The sequence below is a fragment of the Bactrocera dorsalis genome, chromosome 1, assembly GCF_023373825.1.
Source record: "Bactrocera dorsalis isolate Fly_Bdor chromosome 1, ASM2337382v1, whole genome shotgun sequence".
Classification (NCBI taxonomy): Eukaryota; Metazoa; Arthropoda; class Insecta; order Diptera; family Tephritidae; genus Bactrocera; species Bactrocera dorsalis.
In genome coordinates, this window is record NC_064303.1 from 23,746,770 (window position 1) to 23,770,776 (window position 24,007).

The following is a 24,007-nucleotide window of genomic DNA, read 5'->3' on the forward strand; positions in this document are numbered from 1 at the left end:
TTTTTTTTTACTAAAAATCAATACATCACAATTATATAACAGCAATATGGAAACTAAAATTTGATTTTAATTGGTTTTTAGTATAATTCCACCATTATTTATTCATACCATCAACTTTGAGACTACCATATATAAGCAATAAAAATTCAACCTGCTCCTTTGTGTTGCTAACAACTTTTAAAAATATATGTAAACTCTCATCGACAACCCCAAAGTGGCATCTGCTAAAACAGTTCATTTCGATTACAACTAATTTGCCAGAATGACTAAAGATATTTGATCCAAATTGTTTCAAGCTGGGACTTACGGGTCAGTTATGTGAAGAAAAAGTTGAACTAGAACCCACTAGAAGGTACCCAGTTGATTTTAGTTCAACTTCTTCCTCCCTTAAGAGCCTGCATTCTGGAGCAGTTGATCTACTACTACTTGTCAACAGCTATGAAATCTTTACCACCCAAATAACTCATAATAAGATAGAATACGATATATATTTTGACATAGTGATAGAGCCAAACTCTGTTGGTTGACTAACAATGACTAAATATGGGATTTCTATAATTTATCATAATATTTATTTAGAGCTCAGGTTGTCCATCTTCACGCTCGAATTTCGGACTTATTTGACGACGAATTTTAAAAGCAAACTAAACATGATGTTTGCAAAAAAAATATTTTTGTTTTTACTTATTAATTTTAAAGCATAGACTTAGGAAAAAACAGCTTTTCAAGGTAGTCGACTCCTTGGCAATAGATTTCAGCATGAGAATATTTGTATGGAGGGTAGGCAGTCATGTTTTTAAGCTAAAAAATACAGTAAAAATGGAAAATTCTAAAAAAATTGCCAAGAAGGCAATAGATTCTAGCTTCAGAAACTAGAAATCAAAAATCTGATTTCGCTCAAATCCTTTGTACAGCGTATTTCTAGTTATGTCTACTTTAGAAATATTAAATTTTCGTTTTCAACCATCGAAGGTATACGATTACCTTAATGTCAATACATATATGTATGTATGTATACTCCCGTGGCCACGAACACCTTACCACTCAAGATTTTCAAGTATTGTGCATATTTTACTACACTTTATAGCGGTACTTTTTTATTAAGAAATAAATTAATGACATCTTATTAACCAAAAATATTAAAAATTAAAAATCAATTGAAAGTTAGTGAGTGACATGCGATGAAAAAATTATATTTTTTATTTTTTTTTTAATTTAATTTCATTTACACGATAATTAAAATACTAAGTTTAGTCGGTGCATCACTTTAAGGACAATAAAATCGGCTACTTTTGTATAAGCACAGAAAAGCCAATTTAAATAATAAATAATAATAAATTAAAAACTATAATTATAATTATATAATATATTTTAGTTTAACATAAAAATAAAACAAATTTGAAGAAAAACCGAACGAACGAAAAAGTCCAAAAAAATTTAAGAAAGTGTAGTGGTAAGGTTTGGTTGGCCACGAGTGTACTGTAGATAGGCTTAATTGATCCAAATTGAGATTTAGAATTTAGAAAAAACTCAATGTCATTTATGTATATATATTTATGGGTATTTTAGAGCTTGACTTTTGGTAGCTTTACTAAAGAGTGATCCATTTCGAGATTCCCTACTTTTTTAAAGAAAAGACACAGAAACTTCAATTTCAATGGGAAATTTTTATTATCATTCGGGAGAACATTCTTTCGCTTTTATTTTTTGAAGATTATTTTTTTCAAATGTTGGTCGCAGCTACGTCTCAGATGGTCCATCCGTTGAATCCAATTTTCGATGACTCATTCGAGCATTTCGACTGGTAGCTGGCGAATGACAAGCATGATGTTTTTCTCCAAGGCCTGAATCGAAGCGAGATTGCCGGCATAGACTTTAGACTTTGCATATCCCCACAGGAAAAGATCCAACGGTGTGCTATCACACGGCCAATCGACCGACCCATAAGTTGAAATTATCTGCTCACCAAAGTGTTCTCTTAATAAATCTATTGTTTCTTACGATCTGTGGAAAGTGGCGCCATCTTGTTGAAACCAAATATCGCCGAGATCACGCGCTTTCATTTCAGCCATCAAATAGTCGGTTATCATGGCGTCATAATGATCGCCATTAACTGATACGTTCTCACTGCCATCATCTTTGAAGAAAATATGGACCAATGATTCCAACGGCATTTTCTGTATAAAATGGCATCTCTTGAATCTCTTAAGATTTCTCTTCGTCCCAAATGCGGCTTTTGTTTGTTTACATATCAATTAAGAAAGAAATGGGCCTCATCGCTAAACAAAAATAACATGACAGGTTGACACTATTCACGCTTGATCTATCAAAAAAAAAAAACCTATTGAAAAAGTTACTTCTACTTGTATCACCCGTTATAAAAAAAAATCAATATATGTATTTATACAGCCAACATGCCACTCTCTACCATGCGCACAACACTGACATCAACATGCATCGGTGCATCACATTCAACCAGAGCGATTTCACGACAATAGAGTTTGATGACATCGCCAACAATGTTTTGGTTTATTTCGCAGTGTTATTGTTGCTATTATTATATGCAATTGTTGAAATGTTTTGTGACTTTTAAAACGCATGTTTTTGTTGTTATTAGTAAGATTTTGCTTCAGTATTATTATACAAAAAAAACTCATTGACGTTGCTGTTTTTTTACGTTACCGCTAATGTTATTTTTGCGAAAAGCAATAATTCAGCTGCAACCGCAAATTACAAACAACAACACCAACAAAAAGGCAATAGAATCATAGCAACAACATTTTTGCAACGCAGTCAGTTATTAGATTTTATATGCATGCGGCCACAATTGTGGGGGCAACGAAGGCATGTAGCAAAACAAACACAAACCATAAACACACACATACATACATGTGTTTGTATGTTTTACACGCCTCATATCATTCAAGTGCAAACGTGTGCATATGAACGGCATGCAATATGCTGTTTGTGTGTGTGCTTCTATACACCCATTGTCAATTTACATAAGCGCAGATATGCAAACAATTGTACGCGCATGTAACGTTGTGCTGCGCACATGCAACAAATCAAATATACGCGCTTGAATTCAAAAAGGAAATCACTCGTAATTGTGATTTTTATGCAAATGCCAGTTTAAATCACTCGCGCGCATGCGCACCTTAACAACAACAGCAAATACACAGCAAACAAATAAACAAGCTTAATTGTAAATGTATGTATATCTGTGTGTGTATTTTCACCAATGTTATAGGTGTATGTAAGCATGCAACCCACCAGGCCAACGCAGCTAGGAACAAACCGACGAACCAAACAAGCGGCGTACCTCCTAACAACAACAATTATTGTTATTTTTTGTCGCTGACAATAATGATGATGTTGTTAATGAAGTTAATGACGATGTTGTTGTTGACAATGCTGATTACATTTTGTCTGCGAAGGCGTTGGTTCGCGTTCAATTTGACTTTTAGCAGTTGTTTTTTATTTTACTCAACTACATCTGCATAAATATTGTAAAAAATATGTAGACGCAGCTTTATAAAGTGTTTATTTGTTTGGTTTATTTATTTATGGCAGAGACTTTTTTGTGGCACGCATTTTATGAATTATTGTAATTGAACTCGAAAACATTTTTATGTGGCGTGATGAACGCAGAACAATATTTACATACGTACATACATATGTATACACATACATGCATGCCTACATATGCAAAGTGTGCAGTTTTTCTTGCTGTCTGTCTGTCTGTCACAATTATAGCGTTTATTTGCCCATATATACGCAGCTGCGCCGATTCGCTTATAAACGCTGACATTTAGCAGACAAAAAATGCGTTGAATTTTGGGCTAGGCTGTGCCAGTATTATAAATGATGCGACAGCAAACCGCCAACAAATTATACATTTACAAATAGACACCATAAAGTATGTTATGGGTAATATACATATGTATAATTTTCTTAATAAAAGTGACAGATGCTGCGCTAATTTTAGGTTATACAGTGCGTATGAGTTATTTATGCAAAAAAATGAGGATGCATTCAAGGTGCAGTACGACAGAAAAATTTGTGTCAAAAGTACACACAGGCGGCATATGTATGTATGTAAGAGAATATGGCATTCGCAGACCTACATACGTATTTGTACATATATATATATGTATGTATGTCTATAGCTTTGTAAAAATATATTAACATAGATTGGGTATACAAACATCAGAAATTGGGGCTAAGGCGTGATCGCTAAAGCATACAAATGAAAAAGTAGTAATTTTATCTTCTAGTCTGCCATGAAGACGACTCAAATGCCTTAAAACCACTGATTTTTCAAACTCCCAGAGAAATGTAATTATTACAGCAGCTGTAGCTGATCATGTATATAGTATACGATCGTAGAGAGTCGATTCGGTGCCGTTTGCAGCAACTCGGACTGACGTTTGGAATGATTGGCGCATTTTACGTCGATATCTTACAGCTTGTGTAAGAACTGAATTTGCTCGATCTTCCTATGAACTCTTGAAAAGTTCCAAGAAGATCCAAATTTTGTTGAGCCATGAGGCCGATTTCTGGCTTAATGGGTATATTAACAATCAAAATTACATTTTTAGAACGAAGAGCAACCTGAAGAGATTCAAGAACTACCATTTCATTCAGGAAATCAATGAAATCATCGTTCGATATTTTTTGATAATAACAGACTAATTGATGACATTTGGTTTCAAGAACACGGCGTCACTTCCCATACATCGTAACCATGAATGGATTTGTTAAGAGAACACTTCGATGAGCAGATAATTTCACGTATGGCGAATTCAATAAATAATTTTTATGTACATACATATGTACATATATGACCAAGGATGATATAATAATTAATATAAAACACAGAGTGCGTTTCTATTTGTATATAGATAATTAAATTATGTAAAACGAAAGTTGTTGTTCTAAGACTTCTAACGTATCCTTGTGCTTGTAGAAAGCGTATACCGTAATGGTGCTAATCAGCTAAGAATGAATGAATGTGACGAAGTTACCGCGTACAAAAATAGAAATTTTATTGTGGCTTCATTACTATGAATCGAAATATGTAATCGATTATATTCAAGGTTTCTTAAAACAATTTTATATTAAATATGAAAACCAAAATAGTTGTATTTAACTAATCTAATCGGATAGTGGAAAACTACCTCCAATTCCATTCAACATATTTTCAATACCGACTTAACTTAGTGCCATAAATTAATAGTATTAACGAAATAAAGTAATTGATATTTTAAATAAAAAAAACAAACTCAAATCAGCCTGAATGGAGGTGCCGGGGTTTGAACCCGGGACTTCTCACATGCGAAGCGAGCGCTCTACCACTGAGCTACACCCCCCGTTGCAGAAGTTTTGCCAAATGACTGTTTTGTCATGTAGCCACCACCACTGAAAAGCAACAAGTAGATAGTTGAAATCGTGTAATTCACCACACTTGACTCAGCACGTGGGCAAATAAAAGAGTATGAGCTAAAAATAGTCACAATATTTTGGTGAAATATATGCGCTCGAGAGAGGCAATAAAAATGTGAGAAAATTGAGACACTACAATTGAGCGAGTGCTTTGTTTTCGATTTCTTCTTTCTCTCACCTGTGCTTGTCGGGGTAGTGAGCACCACATACACTCGTAGTATACGCTTACTACAATGTATCTTTGTATGATTTTCTATATTTAGGTCTAATTGTTTAGTAATTTTAAATGGCAGGTGAGGTAAGCAGCTGTTACAGTTTGTTGTCTATCTGTTATTTAATTAATAATTATTTCAATTCATTGATATATACCTAGAAAATGTTGAGTGGAAAAGTTTATAACTTGAAATCCATTAAAGTAAAAATATTATAAAAAATTATTACTTCTGCGATTGATTGTTTATTGATTTACATACATGTCAATCGTATTGGAGGTGCCGGGGTTTGAACCCGGGACTTCTCACATGCGAAGCGAGCGCTCTACCACTGAGCTACACCCCCCGTTGGGGGGTTGGCGCCCAATGTCTCACTTCACTTATTTTGGAGCTAAGTAATTGTGGTTTGAGTGGGGTTTTTTCTGTAATAAAACGACTTTATTTCATATTATATGAGTATGGGGATACAAGAAATATAAAAGAAAATGGAAATGTGAAATTTTATAACTGCCCGAATATTATCCAAGTAGAATTGCCCGAACCGAATTGGCCTGTGTGACAGGTGGGAAAGCAATAGGCAACACAAAAAGGGAAATTGTCGAAAACTTACTCAATATTTGCTTCCTAGAATATTTCTCTGCAGTGAAGGACCAAACTAGTCAGCAAGTTTACCAGATTAATCAGAAATCGAATATCTTGTCCTGAATCTAATTAGACAGAAAAACATTTATTCGCAATATTTGTTTATAGCAATCTTTTCCTATAGTAAATCATTAGAATAACATTTAGAATTCGAACCAGAATCCAAACTCTCCATCCTAATAGCAACTAAAAGGAAAACCTTCAACTTACATGAATTATTTCCAATGACTCCTCATATTTGATCAATGGCCTTCCCAAAAGTCCAATAGGAAAAAATTCTCACTTTTTGGAAGCGAGCGAAATCTGACGAATCTACTAGTATTTGAGTCAGTTAATTAAATAAAATAGACATAAATCGAAAATTATTCGAAGAAATTCATTTATTAGCTATCCATGTCCTGTCCTTTTTTTTATCAAGCACCATCGATATCGGACCACTATAGCATATATCCGCCATACAAACTGACTGATCAAAATCAAGTGCTTTTATGGAAAACTTTTTTATTTGAGGACATGTCTTTGGCAAGTGCTATTACTCAAGGATTCAATTCAAGATTCAAGAAATTTTCCCTTACAAACTGGCAATACTATACATCTTTGAAAGGTCCTGACATAACCGACAAATGTTTAGTTATGTAGACCGGCATGTGGCATGTCGTAACATCGCCCAGAAGATGGGATTTAGTCACCAAACCATTTTAAACTATCTGCAGAAGGCTTGATGCGCATAATTTGACACAAAAAAAAACCTTCTGGACCGAATCAACGCCTGCGATATGATGCGGAACGAACTCGACCCATTTTTGAAGGAAGAAGCTTGTGAAAAGTGGCTGTCCGAGTTCCTCGCAAATAAGGACGGGGCTTCTACAGGGGGGATATTATGAAGTTGCCGTCTAGATTGAAACATTTTATCGAACGAAACGGCGCATATTTGAACTAAATTCGATCACTGTACCACTTTTTATAAAACATTGAATAAAGAGGAAAAAGAAGATGTTTGATAACTTAAATAAGGTTTCTTCAAATCTTGTGAACATTATATTACTTGCGAGCGCAAACATTTATAAATATGTGCTACATACATGTGTATATGATATACATATACTCATCCCTATAGAACTAACTACTTACACAGTTTTCTTAACTTACTAAAGGCTTAAATGTATAATACTTCCGCAATCATGATTGACGTTTGAGGATTAACAATACATGATTGCCTATGCGAAAACTTTTTATACATACATACATACTCGTAATAACCTATTAATTGAGCTGCAAGTATTGTTAGAAATTTTGTAATAATATGTATGTAATATGTGAACAAAGCCAGTCGAGTGACAGCAACCGCTTGTATATCACTCAATTGTTGCAATATTTAACTTCATGAATAACCGAAAACCATAATACCATAACCATATCCGTTGGCGGTGCCTTTGCTGTCATAAACACTTCAATTTGAATGCAATTGTAGCATGTTCGTTGACAAACATGCAATTTTGACAGGTGTAGGACAAGTGATGAAATTGTCAGCTGTTGACAGTTGCATGACATTCATAATATTCATGTAATTTACACATATACAAACATACATATTTGCTAATTAAATGCAAAAAACAATTTTGTCTGAATAGTCTCGAGCTGTTGCGTGAGTCGTCGGTGGGAAATAGCACCGTTCATGGGCTATACGACGTACGATGTATGGTATGTCGTAAATACATATATCTTATTCAGGAAATATTCGTGTGTAATCAACACAAAATCATAGTACACAGACGTATATAATATAGTTGTATACTGTATAAAGCCATATAGAAAGTAAATTCATTGTTATGAATATTTATATATAGACTCGCATAGCGCTAAAGAAGTAAAATATGGTACCGTACATACATAAAGATATAAGAATCTTCAACGAGAGATTGTATTTGTTATATTCAACCACAGCTGAAAAAGATGCTAAAATTGGAGACGTTAAAGGGGAAACAATTTAAAGAATCTTTCAAAAAGCTAAACACACTATGACTGAGCTTAATTGCAATAAATAAGAAAAAATGTTAACAGACAGGCAGACAGGCATGGCTAAATCGACTAGGCTCATCATGCCGACCATATAAGGCACATATTAATATATTTTGTGTAAAAAATTAACTTTTAAAGTAATCGTTTACGATTTAAGGTTGCGCTTTTACCTCGAATAAATTTCGCACCGGTTGACTTGGTAGTTTAGTAAATTTTTTATATCGGAAATTTAAAATCATTTCCTCTTCAATATACATATGCACATACATTATTCATAGATATACATACATATGTTGGGTTTTTTTTTAACAAGAACATGTTAGATAAATAATGGTATGATTGCTATTAACAATACTTTTTGATTATATGCGCTAACATTTCCGTAAAAAATCAGCAAAAATTTCCTTCGTAAATACATATGTATGTATGTGGGAACATAACCTTTATCATTACTTGCGAATTTTTACTTTTTGCACGTTGTTCGTAGCAATAAAGATTATGGGATTATTTATTTTATCAGTAAACTTCCCAATTCAGTAGATAAGAATTGCATAGTCAGCGCAAGCAAATGAAGTACATGTTACTGTCATTTACTGATAGTCATTGTTTTCGCCATGAAACCCCCATCTATGATGAAGTTGCGGAATTTCTCCTACACTTTTAACAATTTGGTATCAAATTTATTCCTCCATAAATATTTTTAATGATTAGTAATATTTGAAATGTTGTGATAAATGAATTTGCATTTTTATATTACTCACACTTCATACGAAACACATATTCTAAATCTTAAAACACGCGTCTCTCAAAAGTGTAAGTTCAATACGTGCCATATAATAATTCATAAAGAGTATTTGCCGTAAAATTACTATATGAATTGAAATTTATATTATAATAATGACAAACCATTTAACAGCTAATTAGAAAATTATACGAGATTATTATACAGCGGATTGCGTTATTTACACACCCTGCAATTAGCAGTGACAAGCGGTAATAGTAAATGTATTTGCGAACGTCACTTTCAGAAATAAAGTGTTTCTGGAAACGGACATATTTAATTTTCTAATAAGAATCTCTAGTTTCAATACGTAGGCTGCTATATATATTTCTGGACTAGGCAACACTAAGTGTTGCCAGGTGCAATCTGACATTTCCATTGGAAAGTTTGACATTTTTTAGCATAACATCACTCAGAACGTTTTGTCATTTAATCGTGAATTGTTTTATTTACAGGGAATTAAAAAATTCATCTCGGCCAAAAAATGAAATTAACTCGTGAATACAGGTCACAGGTGACGAATCATGGATCTATGCGTATGAGCCCGAAACAAAACAGCAAACGACCGTGTGGGTCTTCCAAGACGAGCCAAATCCAACGAAGAAAAAAAAAAACATTTTCGTTGATAAATATGCCTATTTTCATTATTAGGCCAGAAATATAGCAGCCCTCGTATACAAATATTATAATTTAAGTCACCCATTTTTATTGACTTCTCGAAGTAGGCCCTATAAAGTGTTTACTATGTATATAGTTATAAACTATGTCCGTACTGAACTCAGTCGATTTAGCCAAGTCAGTTTTGTTTTTGAGATATCAATCTGAAATTTTGCACTGCTCATTTTTAGGAACCGCAGATATTTGACCACTACAGCATGACAGCCCTTCATACAAACCAACCGATCAAAATCAAGTTCTTTATTTGAACAAATATCATTACAAAATTTGCCATAGATTGTTGTACAAGACAACGGTGCAATCTCCGAATACGTTGTTTAGATCGAACCACTATAGCATATATCCACCAATCAAACTAACGGATAAAAATAAAGATAAAGATCTCCATAAAAAATACTTTTATCTTATCAGGTAACTTTAATTCAACTTGAAATATGTTTACATCGCAAAACGTGGCAAAAAAGAACTAGCAAGACATTTTATTTTGGACGCAAAACGTTGGTATTTACTTATACAGATAGTTGCTATAAGAAATGCATAGTTTTTTTTAATTTCATTATCGGAAAAACGATCGTCTTTCATAAGATTGGCGATTTCACGAGTTTTAAAAGCTTTCACTCGGCTATTCGAGCTATGAGCTTTTTTTTGCGTGAAAAACAGATTTGTCGTATGGAACATGTCTATGAAGATAGTTAGGAACTAAACGATTTGATCTTAAGGGTAGTCAAAACTAGTTTAATTTAGTACCAAAGTAGTTCATGGGGATGTACTCTACATGACTTTTTATACTATAGCAGGGATAAGATAACATCTTTAGGAATAATAACACTTTGTTGCTGCGGCTTTTATCTGACCAATCTAAAGAATGTTGCACATTATTTTTGCACCACTTGCATGAATTGTTAAATTTTCAAGTGCCGACTTATCAGTAAGACAGGAGTTATTCAATGGCCACTAATGTTGTACTTTAGTCAACAAATATTGAGTTAGATGACTGGATTTATTTGTGTTATCTTTCTTTGTTTACCCTTAAAACTCATGGTGACATGAAAACTCATGGTGACATGTTAATAAGTTTCTTACTGATTATAAAGCAAACAAAGAAAATTGTTTTCTCTTTGGATATTTTGATGACACTTAATTATTTAACTAAATTCTTTGCTTGATGAGCGGTGATTTTGAAAAAGCAACTTTATCAAGAAAAATTTGATAAAGTTTTAATCAAAAGTTGTGATAGCTTTATATATGTGTGTATATTTCATGCTTAGGGCTCACACTAAATTACCAAATACCGAATAATAGGAAAAACAACAAACACAAAAAACCTTTTTGACGTCTTTTATAGCAATAAGCAATACAAAAACAATATATTATCAAAATCAATTACAGTTTGACTAAATCAATTTTTGTTGATGTTATGTTTTAAGTATGAAATGCATAGGTGCCACGCTTGCACGATAAGATATAAAACCTTCACAAAGGGAACGCCGAGTATAGTTCCCACGATGTAGCAAAAATGTATTGCTATCAGTAACGCGCTTTGTATTTATGACCATGACCTCAAAAAGTCTAAAAATTAACCAAACCTGATAAGTCAGGGACTGGTACTTCGAAAATTTAACCATTGTTTATAATATGTTCTGCATAATGTGATACATGTAATTATACTTGCCAAAACGATCAGCGTGCCGATTTAGCCAAGCCCCTCTGTCTGTTCGTCTGTATATACGCGAATCAATCCAAAATATTTTGAGATATCGACCTGAAATTTTACATAAAATATTTCTTTCTTCTCAAGAAGCTGCTTATTTGTCAGAACCGCTGTTAACGGACCACTATAGTATATAGCTGGCAAACTGAACGATGAAAGCTCATGTATTGAAAACTTTGTTTTTTTTTTTTGACAAGGTACCTTCACGAGGCACCCTAGAGTCAGTATCGGTAGAATGGGAACGGGTTTGTGCTCCGGTGTCCTCTTGTGTTCTACTACTGGAAAGCTGGGCCTCGCAAACTGAAACGATGAAAGCTCATGTATTGAAAACTTTGTTTTTTTTTTGACAAGGTACCTTCACGAGGCACCCTAGAGTCAGTATCGGTAGAATGCTTGGTCAACGCTGGGCCAGCACTGGTACATGCTCGGTCGCAAAAGCATTTTGGCTCAAGATAGATCACAGAAGATCTAACGATCTCTTCGCCCTCAGTAAGGCTAGCCTCTCTTTAGTAGTGGGGCTCTTGACAGGCCATTGCTTTATTGGCACACATGCTGTAAGACTAGGAATCTTACCGGATGCCGCTTGCAAAAGCTGCTTAGAAGAAGATGCGGCAGAAACTAGCCAGCACTTCCTTCTTGACTGTCCCGCATTCGGGAGGTTAAGGCACATACCTTCAGACATCCTACCGAACTGGTGGGTGTAGATATCAAGCGCCTTTGCAAATTTGTATCGGCTACCAAGCGTTTTGCCGATCTGTAAGTCCGAACACGGGAGTTCTATTTTCTATGGCATCACAAAGGACTACGTATAGGCCACGTGCGATCTTTGATCAGCCATCTAACCTAATCTAACCTTCACGAAGTTTGGCTTAGACTATTATCCCAGGCAATGCTACAATCTACATCTTAAAAAAATGACGATTAAAATCAAGTCCTTGTAGGGATAGTTTTTTAAGGTAAGGTCTGCGCAATTTGGCTTACATTATTTTCCAAGGCAACGCTACAATAAATTTAAAAAAAATTTAAGATTGGAACCCTAAAGCATATATGGATGTAGCTACCATTCAAACTGATCGCTCAAAATCAAGCTAGAAATCTTGTTCATACACTTTTACATTTGGTGTAACCGAAGTTAAGGTTTTTTCTTGTTTCCCCTTCATTTTTTTTTACAAAATTTTCAGAACATATGGCAACTTTAGTTTTTGGATGTAACACATCAATAATCGATTTTCAAACATGACTAAAATATCACTTTAACTGGATAAATTCTTTATTTATAGTATTTAAAACAAGATGGCCGCCTTTCAATAATTTATCTCCAGCTTGTCTCTGTTCCCTTCTCTCAAACGCACAATCAGTATATTATGTAGTATATAAACACGTGCCTTAATATCTGCTTATGGCTAGAACGTGCAAGCACATATTATATGTTCAGATAATGCATAACATACATAGTAGATACATACATGAAGAATGTCGTACATAAAAATGTTCATTAATATTTTCATACAAAAAAAAATTAAAGGTTTTTTGACGGCTGATAGCAATGACTTCGCACAATTTTGTTTAAAAATTAAGAGAGGAACATATTACTCGCGAAATCGATAAGGTTACTCACACTCTCAAAAATGTTAGATGTGTTTATATGATCTATGTATGCGTACTGAGTGAATAAACGCAACGAAATTATCTAATTAACAATTCAGATAACAATAAATACATATATACATACAATGCTTACGATGACTAGCAAAAATTTTGAAATACATACATATTTATAGCAATACGTTATCGCCAACAGGTTTTTAGTGCTGAAGCGACTCAGTCAGAGTTCGAACGTAAAGGCAGACGGTTGTGCGCGATTCATATAGTATATTCGTATGTATATATGGACGATATTTACAAATATCATGTGTTTGAATATTATTTAGTGTTGTGTAAAAACATAAACAACTAAATTAGTTTATACAAGTAAATAATAGTGTTGGAGGTATTAAACAAAAATTATGGCTAGCAGTACGGAAGAAGTGAATATGGACTTGAACGGCAAGAATATTGTTTATATTGGTGGTTTTGGTGGCATCGGTTTGGAAACATGTAAAGAATTGGTACAAAATGGTGTTGCGGTAGGTTGATAGATAAAATTTCCACACAAAAACAACAAAAAGTGTGCTAGAAAAACTAATATTTGTGCAATAAATTTACAGAATCTTATGATACTACACAAGGCCTGGAATGAATCAGCGTTCAAAGAACTTAGCTCAGTCGATTCGCGTTGTGTGTGCAAGTTTACGGAGTTTGACATCACTTGCGGTTTGGAAAAGACGCGTCTACTGTTCAAACAAATAGTGGAGAAACTCGGAAGCATCGATATGCTAATTAATGGCGCGGGTATATGTACTGAAAAAGATTTCGATAATTTAATCGCTGTCAATTTTACGGGCACTGTTAATGCCACTCTCGTTGCCTACGATCTAATGGATAAGAGCAGAGACGGTAAAGGAGGTGTAGTTGTGAACATCTCGTCGGTAGCGGCACTAACACCCTTTCCCGTCTTACCAATATATAGCGCGACAAAGGGAGGGATTTTGAACTTTACACGAGCATTAGCGGTAGGTAAACCATAGCTTCAACTGCACATTGTAAGCGGTGATTACAAAAAGATGTATGTGTATGTAGCAGATAAGAATTTTGTAAAACTTGACACTTGTTTTGGTGCTATGGGTCAGATGCAACCACTATAATGTACATACATATGTATATGGTGTTGGGTAGTAGATAAGAGTGCGTGACAGAGTCTGTGCACGGTGAACAAGGTTATACATACTTGTATGTTATACGCTGAGTTGAGGCCCGGTTTTTCAGCCGATAACAGTTACATATACTCGCGCATTTTTGTGAGTGAGTCTATGTGAGTATATGGTTTTCAATTATGCAGACTCACTGCGACGTAAGCAAAATTTTTATAGTTTACTGACTCCTAAATTCGTCAAAATAAAGTTTGACGTTTGAATTGAGTCATTAAATTTACCGTCCTTAGTGGTTTCGAAACATCAATTTTATTACCGGGGAAAAACAGCTGATAACGGGAAATTCGAATTTTTAAGAATTTTTAAAGAGGAAAAAACGTTAACTTCAGCTGCAGAGTAGCTAGAATACCCACTACTACTACACTCGACCATTTCTCATAGCATAAAAGGGTATAAAAACATATCTATCTTGAATTTGATCGGTTTGTTAATATGACAGCTAGATGTTATAGTGGTCAGATGTCGGCGGTTCGGACAATTGGAGTAGTTCTTTGGGGAAATAAAGAAAAACTGAGTTACTAGTTCGGGTATATACAGTCAGACAGACGTACAGACATACATACATGGCTAAATCGACACAGTTCGTCATGTATTACATATGTATATATTTGATCTATATCCTTACACCGACTGTTAATTAAAACATAATTCACGTCTTACAAATTTCATTACAAACTCTTAGCATACAAGGTGCGTTCCAAAGTAAACAGTAAACTTTTTGAATCCAGCGCCCCCTGGTGGCGCCATCTATGTATATGTCGACTGGTGTGTTAGAATCTTCTATCTTTATTGATTTTGCAGTGAGATTTTTATGACATTTCAATTGGAAGTGAAGTTATTGTGTTTTAAGTGTCGGTATGATTGTGTCATCGGTGCAAAAATGAGCTTCGAACAAAGAGCCAACATTAATTTTTGTTTTAAAATTGGTCAAACGAAATGCTTCAATTGATAAAACAAATCTATGGCGATGATTGCCTATCCCGTAGAAGAGTGCACGAGTGGTTTCAACGTTTTTAAAGTGGTCGTGAGGACATAAATGACGATTAACATGTGGGCCAATCAAATTCCGTGATCACCGGAAATTCCATCGAAACTGTGCGTGAATTCATCAAAAATCAGCACAAATCATCATTGAATTGGAATTGGAATTGAACATTTCCAAAACATCAATTTATCACATTTTGAAAGGTGTGTGCACGGTTTGTTCCGCACAAATTGACTGATGACCAAAAATTGCAGAATCCAACATTCGAAGAATGATTATTTGACCAAAAATCACATTTTAATCATTAACCACGCCCCGTATTCACCTGATATGGCACCGTGCGACTTTTTCCTTTTCGAAAAAATGCATGCCCATGAAAGGAAAGCGTTATGTAGATGTAGAGACCATTCAAAGGGCTTGCACCGGCATACTGACGGCCATACCGGCTAACGAGCTAAAACACTCGTTCGACATGCTTTTGGACCGTGCAAAAATCTGTATTGAAGCAGAAGGAGTTTGTTTGGAAGAAAATAAATTGATTTCGCCAAAAAACCATTTGTTCTGTTTTTTTTAAGTCCTGTTTACTTTTGAACGCGCCTTGTGTGTATTGAGATACATTTAGTTTGTTAGTCTACGTTTTTTTCTTCTCCTGATATTTGTACGTTGCTCAATATGTAATATAATATATAAATTTCCCTGGTTATTTCTAATAATTTTGTTATTATTTTTACTTTACAGCAATTAGAACCCAAATCCGGCATAACTTTATATAGTATTTGTCCCGGCATTACGGACACTAAACATTGGGACAATGTGCACCATTTCCAAGGCAGAGAGTTGTGTTTTAAAGAGAAAATGCGCGGTCGTCCGTGTCCAATACAAACAGCTAACCAATGTGCAAAGAATATAGTCAAAGCTATAGAAGCGCATAAAAATGGGGCTACGTGGATGTGTGATGTGGGGCAGCTTAAATTGGTGGAAGTAAAAAATTTTTGGACACCACCACATCAGAGACAAGACCCGGAAACAGAGCAAAGTTAGAAAAATGCAAAGGCAAAGCTAAATACAATATTTAAAATTTCTTTCATCAAATTAAAAACCTTAATTTTTCTACTTTTACAGAAGTATCTGTAAAATCCAGAAAGCGAAAGCTGCAATTCTCGGCGCGCGGAATGTGATACATACAGCTGATATTGCAGTTTAGAAGCACGACTCTTGAGAGCAAACTAAGGGACGCAGCGCCCTACAACTCATAGACTGAAGATTTAAATATACATATTGATATATAGTAAATAGTACATATATTTGTAAGTAAGGAGTACCTTATTTCTAGACTATAAGAATTTAATAAAAAGTTTTAGACATATTGTATTTGGATGTGTTATCATTTGTGGTTGTTCTCTCAATAGTACTAGGTACTCTTTTTAACGATTAGTAACTCTTACAGTCTTACAGTCATAGAAGCATATTTGTGTTTCGAATATAACAGAGTGAAACCGGTTTGTTAACATTCTACAAAGTATTACAAAACTTGCTTAACTACCCCTGTTGGAAAAATTTAAACTTTGGGTGCATGGAGGTTATACCAAACTTCACAGGTCTATTTTTTGTGGCATAAAAGCATATAAAAACACCTTTTTTTTGATTTTGATCGGCAAGCTTAAGTCAGCTACATAACATGTATATTTGTATATGCTATAGTGATCTGATCTGAACAATTTCTTGTATTGTACCTTGTTATATAAAACAGTTTTCCATACAAGGGCTTGAGTTTGAACGATCAGTTTGTATGACAGCTCTATGCTATAGTTAACTGATATGAACAATTTCTTTGGAGATTGCACCCTTGTCTCAGAAAATAATATATGCCAATTTTCGTTAAGATATCTCGTCAAATAAAAATCTTTTCCATACAAGAACTTGATGTTGATCGTTCAGTTTGTATGGCAACTACATGTTATAGTTGTCCGATATTAGGGATTGCGGCAAAAGAACAGCTCCTTAGAGTGAAAAGGACGTATGCAAAATTTCAGTGCGATATCTCAAAATTTGAAAGAGACAGCAGGCAGACGGATATACGGTCATAGCTAAAGCCAAAATATTGATTATGCCAAAAATGGTTAGAAAGATAGAGTCTAAAAACCTTTTCAGACAGTTTAATTATTGCTTACTGATTATCGTTTGGGTACGCGTCGAAAATGAACACCAGCAGAGAAAATATAAATGTTTTTTATGATAAAGGCCGAAACACAAAGGCTGGTGGAAGAAAATGTTAATAATACATGACATACGGCACTGCATTGATACAATGGCTGATCAGCCATTACTGCTATGCTAAAAGGGGCTTTTCTTTTTTTGTTGTCATAGTATCGTCCATTGAGACTATAAAAAATATGCCCTACTCTCTCTGATTTCCTATAGTATTGGTTATCTCAACACCAATACGACCATTCACATACACATATAGTATGTATGTATGTATATTTATATAAAAGAATCTGGTTTATTTGATAAGTGATAACGGTGAGTCAGACATAGAACCGAGGTAAAAAGGTTTAAACACTGATAAGTTTAGCGTCATTTTAAGAGAGCGCGACGTTTACAACCGATATGAATACGCTCACCGTACGTGTCGATCAAAGCGCATACGTTTACGGCTCTTTGAATAGACTCCATGGAAATACAATAGCTAGGCAAATGATAACAAAAAATAAATAACAATACATACATACATATGTATACAACCTATATTGGCTCGGTAAAAATCTACCAAAAATAAATACTCATTTTTATCGTGACTGTACACAATACACTGGCAGCTCAGTCAAAATTCGAACGCAAAGGCAAACGGTTGTGTTTGCACATATTAAGATAAAAGTTGAACTGAATACTTTATTTAAGTATTTTGCCGTGCGCTCAAAAACCGGATAGATAAACCTTGAAGGCAAAAAAATATATATAAATAAATATGGAGTGTTGTCAAATGGATATAAATATGGACGAAGTTGGATTCGATTTGAATGGAAAGAATGTTATTTATATAGGTGGCTTTGGTGGCATCGGTTTAAATACGTGTAAACAGCTGGTGCAAAAAGGTGTCGCGGTATGTTAGCGTCTATCGAATTTCAATAAAACTAAATTTAAGAGTAACATTATGTTACATTACAGAATCTTATGATACTCGATCAGGTGTGGAATGAGTCAGCTTTCAATGAGATAAATGTCGTCGACACAAAACACGTTTGCCAGTTTATGGCATTTGACGTCACTTGCGGGTTGGAAGAAACTCGTGCGATATTTACGCGAATAGTGGAAAAATTTGGACACATCGATGTTCTTATTAATGGCGCGGGCATAGCTGACGAACGCGATTTCGATTTGATTATTGCAACAAATTTTACCGCTACCATTAATGCCACGCTAGTGGCCTACGATTTAATGGATAAAAGTAAAGGTGGCAAAGGCGGTGTTGTCCTGAATATAGCTTCGGTTGCGGCATTGACACCCTTTCCCTCCTTACCAATATATAGCGCGACAAAGGGAGGGATTTTGAACTTTACACGAGCATTAGCGGTAGGTAAAATTAGCGAAAGCTGTAGAACAATCTTATACTATAATCACAGATAAATATGTATTTATAATAAAATCACGTGATTAGTGTGAAGTGATAAGTGTAGTAACATGCACATAAGTGTATTGGTATATTGATAATCTGTTGAGTTAAAAACAAAAACAAAAAAAACTAGATAACATTTGCAGAAACAAAACAAAAAACTATAAAATTGAAGTGGGAGTGAAAAAAATACAGTGTTGTACAGAATATGTGCAGTGCATATAATTTCGTAAGCAAGTTGCATATATACATATCGCTCATTTGCTGCAAGACCGGCATAAGTCAAAAAAATCGATTCTCCAGAAAACGCGTTTAAAGTTTTCAACTGACTACAACCTTACACGGTGACTCCAACCTTACATCTCTTCTCAAGCGGAGCATATAAGAGGTATTCATATGAATTTTTCACTCAACATGAAGTATGATATAACGAACAATTCTGCAGCATTAACTCAAAAATCACGTTTTTTGATTTATGCCGGTCTTGCAGCAAATGAGCGATATGTACTTAGATGTATTTAGATTTTGCCGCAAAGAAGTATCGGCCAAAACTAAAATGTGTGTAATAATGTTATTTTGACAACACTGGAAGCTCAAAAGCTAGAGCAATTGACTTTAAAGTTGTTTTAACAGTATCAGCGCAGTTAGCGAGTAAATTGTAAAAAGAGTATACCTCCGTTATCTTCAATGCTTTTAAGTTTCGTTTTGCACATTTTACACTAGACTATCAACAAGTCAACAAAACACTATATGCAGATATAACTAGTTGTTATATATGTACACATATGAAAGAAATCGTAAGGAACGGAGTTTACTCGAAGTAAACTTATTCCATTATTATTAAAGTGTTTACCATTAATAAAAAAAATTTTATAAAGATAGCGTGGCATAAATAAAAATCAATTTTACAGTGCTGAACAATATACGAGGTGTGTTCAAAAAGTATCGCGAATTTTGTGTTTTTTCAAAAATTATTTATTTATTCATGAATATCTATTTTGTCCCCTTCAAAGTAATCCCCATGAGATAATATACACGTGTGCCAACGGTTTTTCCAATCTTCGAAGCACTTCAAAAAATCATTTTTTTTTATCTTCTTAAGCTCCTCCTTCAATGCCGTCTTTATCTCGTCAAGAGAAGCGTAACGTCGTCCTTTCTTGGGCCTCTTCAGTTTAGGGAACAAGAAAAAGTCACAGGGGGCCAGATCTGGGGAATACGGTGGCTACGGCATCATTAGTGTGTTGCTTTTGGCCAAAAAGCAACGATGTGTGTGAGCAGGGGCGTTATCGTGGTGCAAAAGCCAATTTTTGTTCTTCCACAAATCCGAGCCTTTCTGCGGATTGCTTCGCGCAAATTGCACATAGCTTGCAGGTAATATTCCTTATTGACCGTTCTTCCCTGTGGCAAGAACTCATGATGCACCACGCCCCAGCAATCGAAGAAAACTGTCTGTTACGATTCGCGATACTTTTTGATCACACCTCGTACTATTATGTAGTAGATGTATACTAGAGAAAATTATATTAAGGGGTCAGTATGGTAATCTTTTTTCAAAAATGTTTTTTTTTTTTTTTGCACTTTCTGTTCCCTTACACCCGTAGAATTAATGTAGAAACCTACTTTACCATTGGAAGGTTCCAAAAAAGGCCCAAAAATAATAATACCGCTCGACGTTCGGAACGCTCGGAGTGCACACCTTGGATAATAATATAGTGCATGTCAAATTTCGTGAATATATCTTGTCAAAGAAACAATTTTCCAATACAACGATTTCATTTTGATAGTTAAGTTTGTAAGATCCGATCTGTATAATATGTTCGGAGAATTATTATTTGAAAGATATCTAGTCAAATCAAAAAGTTTTTCATACAACAATAAATGATTTTCATCGATCAGTTAGTATGATAGCAAACAGAGAACTGCAACGAGTAATGCATTTTTGTTAAAACTCGAGTACTAAACCGTTACTCTGGCTGATTCTGTCAGTTTATTAAACAAAGAACAAATTTGAATCAGTAGCGATCAACTTAGACATGATTTGCTTGTGAACCATACTCATATTTGTATGATTGAAATGTTGGACATTGTTCGGTTCAGATATTTCAAAAACCGTGGGACTAGTTCGCGTTATACAGACATACAGACATACAGACAGACATACATTTTACATGGTCTATGACGTTTACTTCTAGTTGCAGAAAACTTCGTATTAATAAGAGTTCAGGGTATAAAAATACGGTACACCCGAGATATGTATCAATTTAAAAATTATAATTAGACAATATGCTTGACTACTAAATTGCTAATAATACTTGCAATCATTTTCAGCTATTAGAGCCAAAAACTGGTATAAAGTTATATACCATATGTCCGGGCCCTACCAGCACCAAACATTTTGAAGATGTACACTGCTTTCTGGGGAAGAACCTGATTGTGAGCGAGAGATTGCGTCGCTTAGTCAAACCACAATTGCCAGCTGATTGTGCCATGAATATTGTCAAAGCCATGGAGACAAACGCTAATGGTGCAACTTGGTTGTGTGATATGGGCCAACTGAAATTGGTGGAAATAAAGAATTTCTGGACGCCACCGCATAAGCGAAATAAAGAGGCTGAGCAAAAGAAAGGTTCTGAACCAAATAAAGAAGCTGAACAAAATAAAGAAACAGAACGTACTAAGGAATTAGAACAGAACGAAAAAACTTCGCAAACGGCAGAAACTGTGCAAAAAGGAGAGACATCGCAAAAGGAAGCATCCGCAGAACAAGCGAAAGCAACTGTCCGAAACCCCACCGAACAAGTGACAGCTGAAAAAAAGACAGGTAAATCTTGCATAATATTCTTTTATTGATGGATTTATGAATATATTTATTTTATGTGTTTCAGATGAAACAATGCCGCTGAGAAAACGAAGGTATCTAATATGCGATTTAGGAAGGGATATGCAAAATATATGCAAAACATGAAGAACGCGACTGAATACTGAGTATTGAGAAAATGTGTTTGAAAATTTTTATACAAAAAGTAGTAAACCTATTTTAACAGTATTTTAGAAATTTTAATTTATGAAAATATAGATTAAGATAAAAATGTGGATATATAAGGAATAATAAGCGAGTAACTGATTAAAATAGAAACTGAGATATTGTAAGTTTTTTCTTTAGAAATTATTTTAATGGTTTTATTCACCTAAAGGTTGTAAAGTTAATATGTAAACTTATACAGAAAGGAGGATAGGAGATATGGTATACAGGTTATCAGGACCACAATATTACATACATATATGTATATGAGAAAATGTTAATTATATAATATAATATAATGTTTAATCATATATATTAATAGGTAATAGGTGAATTCTTGACATTTTCCTGGTGAATTTTGAGACAATTCGTCTTACTTAATTGATGTAAGCCCTGTACAGTTTACAATTATTTATTTGGAGAGTTTATCGTGCTTCTTATGTTAAGGAATGGGTCCTATACACCAAATAATTGCTGATCGTATCTTATTTCGCCCATTCCGGTAATCATGAGTAAATGTCTTGTAAGAAAGAGTCTTGGAAATGATATGTTAAGGACAATTTTTATAAAAATTAGATTTGAGGTTCTATCAGGATTTTTTAATGATTTTTCCATAGAAAATGTTTTGAATTCTCGTTCCAAAGCAACTTTTAATAATCCTTGATATATGTATATTGATATGAATTGTCAGTCAGTACTGGGTTGTAGTCTAAATGTGGTTCCTAGGTAACTAAAAATTTCATGACAAGGAAAAGTATATTGATTATTGATACCAAATCGAAAATGATCTTGTAATCTTGAATTAAAGTATATTTTTTAATTGAGTGGGCAATTATTATTATAAAGAAGGAGTTAGAAGTCTAAAACCTGCTTCCGGAAATTATTCGGGAGGACTTAATTCATACTACATACAGATATGGATATGCCAAGTAATTGGAAACAAAAGGTCTGTCTTTTGTCTTTGCATTTCCGCCGTTTGCATCGATCACCGACGAAATAACGGTATATTGTCTTTATATATGCCATTATATCTTTAGAAATGTATGCCTCAAAATCGATTTTCCAAGAGAGTGCATTAAGTAGAGTTATTATTTAAAGTTCAGTGCCGTGGTGGTAATTTTATGCAAATTTTATATTGAAGCAAAAGGTCATCTTGTTTTGAATTCAAAACAAAAGCTTCTGTTAGTTAAAATTGTTTTCTGCTATGAGTTGGTTATGTTTATGGAAATATAAATCGATCGTGGATAGTGCCACAATTTGAATACCTGTCATGCGCACTGGTTTGACGTATTATAGCATATAGAAACAGCGAATTCCGCTTCTCCCTTCGTTAGCTACCGTCCGTAGTGAACAAAATTTGTCAAAAGTTGTGCCCGTAGAAATCAGCCTTTCTTTTTTGTTTTCATTTGAACAATGTTGCCATCGCGCAATAAGCATGTATAGTTTTGTACACATCTAAGTTTTCAAGTACAATTTTTCATAATATAAAATATCAAAACTGAAATCAAACTATTAAAATATATGTATATTTATAAATAATAGCATTCGTCTCTGATTTTGAGTTAGTTTAAGAAAATTTCAAACATTTTGAAGACAGTTTTTATAATTACTAAAGTATGTCGACCCTGAGTTGTAAGAGAGCAATCAGCTGACTCGTTTCTACGAGAAAAATCCAAATCGTGGAAAATTTTACGGTCTCTTAAGGTAAAGCGCTGTTGGCTAATCATTTACATTGCGCTCTCATAAGATAGGTCGTATCAGCTGATTCGGGCTTCGGTTTCACGTTGTTTGCTGTTTTAGGCTGTTGCAACCATTTATGTTCATATGTATATTGCCCCAAAATGTTGGAAATGAATTATTTTTCAAGATACCAAACAACAAAAAATGTGCGTCGTAAGGAGAGACCAGGCAAAACTTTCATACACAGGGTTTGCCCGATTCAGTGTATGTGAAAACGCTTTCCGTGAAAAGGTGCTGCCGATATCCAGAGATATTGGGAGATCAACAAGTGAAAATTTGTGGTTTGAAACGACGAAAGGTTAATCAAACGTCTTCGTTCGTACAGATGATAGAAAAAAAGTAAGATGGA

At 34.4% G+C, this 24,007-nt stretch overlaps 3 protein-coding genes and 2 non-coding genes across 8 annotated transcripts in view; 2 read left to right on the top strand and 3 right to left on the bottom strand.

Annotated features, from left to right (window-relative positions):
* The window catches only part of LOC105232986 (protein outspread-like), a 156,073-nt gene that overhangs the window by 35,575 nt on the left and 96,491 nt on the right, over window positions 1-24,007 (bottom strand). The gene's annotated exons all lie outside the window — the stretch shown is intronic.
* Trnaa-cgc (transfer RNA alanine (anticodon CGC)) lies at window positions 5,301-5,372 on the bottom strand. The gene has a single exon. It is a non-coding gene; the product is annotated as a tRNA-Ala (tRNA).
* On the bottom strand, window positions 5,932-6,003 carry Trnaa-cgc (transfer RNA alanine (anticodon CGC)). Its single transcript has one exon. It is a non-coding gene; the product is annotated as a tRNA-Ala (tRNA).
* Window positions 13,326-16,654, top strand: LOC105232983 (alcohol dehydrogenase). 2 transcript variants are annotated; one of them, XM_049461463.1, is made up of 4 exons: window positions 13,326-13,614; window positions 13,696-14,100; window positions 16,022-16,336; window positions 16,406-16,654. In XM_049461463.1, the coding sequence occupies exons 1-3, from the start codon at window positions 13,495-13,497 to the stop codon at window positions 16,322-16,324; spliced, it is 828 nt and encodes a 275-aa protein (XP_049317420.1). In that variant the 5' UTR covers window positions 13,326-13,494; the 3' UTR covers window positions 16,325-16,336; window positions 16,406-16,654. The 2 variants fall into 2 exon arrangements, with proteins under 2 accessions (XP_049317420.1, XP_049317419.1); XM_049461462.1 differs by having other exon boundaries at window positions 16,022-16,319.
* Window positions 18,105-22,065, top strand: LOC105232985 (alcohol dehydrogenase). The gene is made up of 4 exons (XM_049461454.1): window positions 18,105-18,386; window positions 18,452-18,856; window positions 21,225-21,717; window positions 21,782-22,065. The coding sequence occupies exons 1-4, from the start codon at window positions 18,252-18,254 to the stop codon at window positions 21,859-21,861; spliced, it is 1,113 nt and encodes a 370-aa protein (XP_049317411.1). The 5' UTR covers window positions 18,105-18,251; the 3' UTR covers window positions 21,862-22,065.